Below are 2,500 nucleotides of genomic sequence, written 5' to 3'. Positions count from 1 at the left end.
TAATTTTATCTTTTAACACTTTGACTCCTGGGAGTGAGAATTGAAAGACTTTATTTTTTTTCTGAATGCGCGAGCAGGCGGAATTCTGCTAATACTGCAATCTGATCGGCTCTGAGAGAAGGCGGAATTTTTCTATCTTGCCCACCAACCCGGGTGGAATCCTAGCCCTGGTTGAGTTCGCTTTTGTAATGACCTTAATTTTCCATTTTTTGACACCGAATTTACATACAGAAGTAAGTGTTTCAAAACTGATTTTTACTAGACAAGAGGCATGGAAATAGAATTAAAAGAAATACATTTCTCTTTGAAATGTTCAGTTTGTAAGTCGCTTTTTGCATTCGCTAGCAAGAGAAGTGGGCGTCAACAATCATAATATTGATTTCAGAGAGGAAGAGAGAGAGAGAGAGAGGAAAAAAGTAAATAAGCTATTTACCAGCAAAGGGTCGGTCCGTATAACGAAAAACTGTGACCTTGGTCTTGAAAAAGCTGCCCTCGGCCTGCGGCCTCCAGCAGCATTTTCACGACCTTGATCACAGTTTTTCACTATACGTACCTCCCAGCTGGCAAATAACATACATATTTACTTTATCTTAACACCAAACAATTTTACTCATCAACTGGGGGTATCCTGGGGTGCCTGTGGTGTGAATGGGTTAAAGAACCTTATAGTACAATGAAGCAGTTAAATTTTTCTTGATTGCAAACACAGGAGAGAATTCAAATAGATTTGATTGTAAATAGTGTAATTCAATTGTGCTAGTGATGATAAGCTACTGCAGCTGCTGCAGTAACTGTGGACACTTGTACTTTGTATGTTGCCGCGCAGCTAGCTAAAGAAAAGTCATTCATGTTTCCTACTGTTTCAGTTAATTGATGATTTGTAAGGTACATCGCAAATGATCATGCATAGAAGTATTTCTGTAAATGTGCATATGTTTGTATGCTGAAGGAGGAATTAGTAGGAAGAGTCAGGAAATTTTGAAGCTTGGCTCCTATCCTCCATTTCTTCAGGTTTCGTTTACAAGCATTTTAATGTTTCGTTTGTCCTTTTGGATGCACATCCAAAACTCCAAGCACTACTTTATTAAATATTTCAACTTATTAAAGGACTTTTTTTGTTAGCCCAGTCTTGTCTCTTAACAAAGTGTAAGAACCATTAATAGCATTGTTAATTAGAAAAAAATGATGTTACATGTATTGTAATGGAAGCCTGTTATACAGAAAAAAATATAACCCAAAAAATAGTAATGTTAAATGAATTAAAGTACACCGTTAAGAAAAATTGGGAATGGATTTCTTTTAAGATACTGACACATCAGTATTATTATTGTTTTAAAACAAACCAACCAGTATTTTGCACATAATTATCCAAAGTTGCTGTTGGCTAGGTTCTTTTTTAATGTCAAAATATGGTCTAACTCCCTTTTATTAGTGAAGCACTTTATGCACAGCCTTCAAAACTAATATACACATAATCATATTAAACTACACACTAATCAAATTTCAGACAAAGTCAAAAATTTTCAGCACCTCACTTGTTCAATAAATTCTTGTAAGTCAAACACATAACAAAATTAAGGCCATAGGATGAAAATACACCAAAATTATTTCATTGTTTAAATTGCATTCTTTGTGCTTATTATGCATCAAACAACAGAAATTTGAATTACCCCGGTACATGCAGAGGATTGAAAAGTCTAGGAAATAGCATGTCGATAGTTTGTTAATTTGCAAAAATTAAGAATATAAAATAATAAATACAAGTCTTACCAGATCCATCTTACTGTAGTCCGCTTCCTCATCACTATCATATGGCACATCAACTGCCCTAAAAAAAATATTATTATTATTATTTATACTATTATTGATGTTACACTTGTAAGAAAAGGGTAATTAAAAACTTACCCCCTTCCAAAGAAATTTCTGGTAAGATCATTTTGACTGCTGTTTCTACTACCTCTTTGCTTATTTGCTTGTTTGTAAAAAAAAAAAAAACATTTTTATTTAAATTATTATAATTATAATTACCCTGGATAACACTCTGAGTAGCTGTCTGGAATGTAATTGACATCCTTCACTTTGCGAGAACTTCTGTCTTTCCTCCTTTGTCTTACAAAATGGTTAAGTTTCAAAACTATTATAGCTATTATTGTGATTAATGACAATTTCAAAAACAGGAGTAAGCATTGGCATCACTAATCAAAGGTGGTAATACCTATTCTAATCCATGAGAAACATGTCACATCAACAGCGTCACTAATACTGTACAAATACAGAAGTCTTTCAAATCCAAAATACCAAAAGAACACTCTGAAATGTTCTATATGAAATGACAATTGCAAGTATTTGCATTTCAGTTTAATTTGTAGGTACAGTACATGTTACAGGTTAAATTTGATTTCAGGTTGATTTCATTTCTTTGTGCTTGGTAATCATCATCACAAATAGAGACAAAGAAATTACATATCAACCTGGGTTAAACTCATTTTGACCTGAAATT

At 33.4% G+C, this 2,500-nt stretch overlaps 1 protein-coding gene across 1 annotated transcript in view; it reads right to left on the bottom strand.

The window, feature by feature from the left end:
• LOC138000621 (protein Red-like) overlaps nucleotides 1–2,500 on the bottom strand; it is a 27,347-nt gene that overhangs the window by 5,321 nt on the left and 19,526 nt on the right. The window contains exons 18-19 of the mRNA XM_068847164.1: nucleotides 2,029–2,109; nucleotides 1,771–1,828 (exon numbers count right to left, since the gene is read on the bottom strand). Coding sequence (XP_068703265.1) covers nucleotides 1,771–1,828; nucleotides 2,029–2,109 — 139 coding nt within the window. The remainder of the gene's footprint in view (nucleotides 1–1,770; nucleotides 1,829–2,028; nucleotides 2,110–2,500) is intronic.

This window comes from Montipora foliosa, chromosome 4, assembly GCF_036669935.1.
Source record: "Montipora foliosa isolate CH-2021 chromosome 4, ASM3666993v2, whole genome shotgun sequence".
Taxonomy (NCBI): Eukaryota; Metazoa; Cnidaria; class Anthozoa; order Scleractinia; family Acroporidae; genus Montipora; species Montipora foliosa.
The sequence above is the reverse complement of the archived record's forward strand: the minus strand, read 5'-3'. Positions and strand labels throughout refer to the sequence as shown.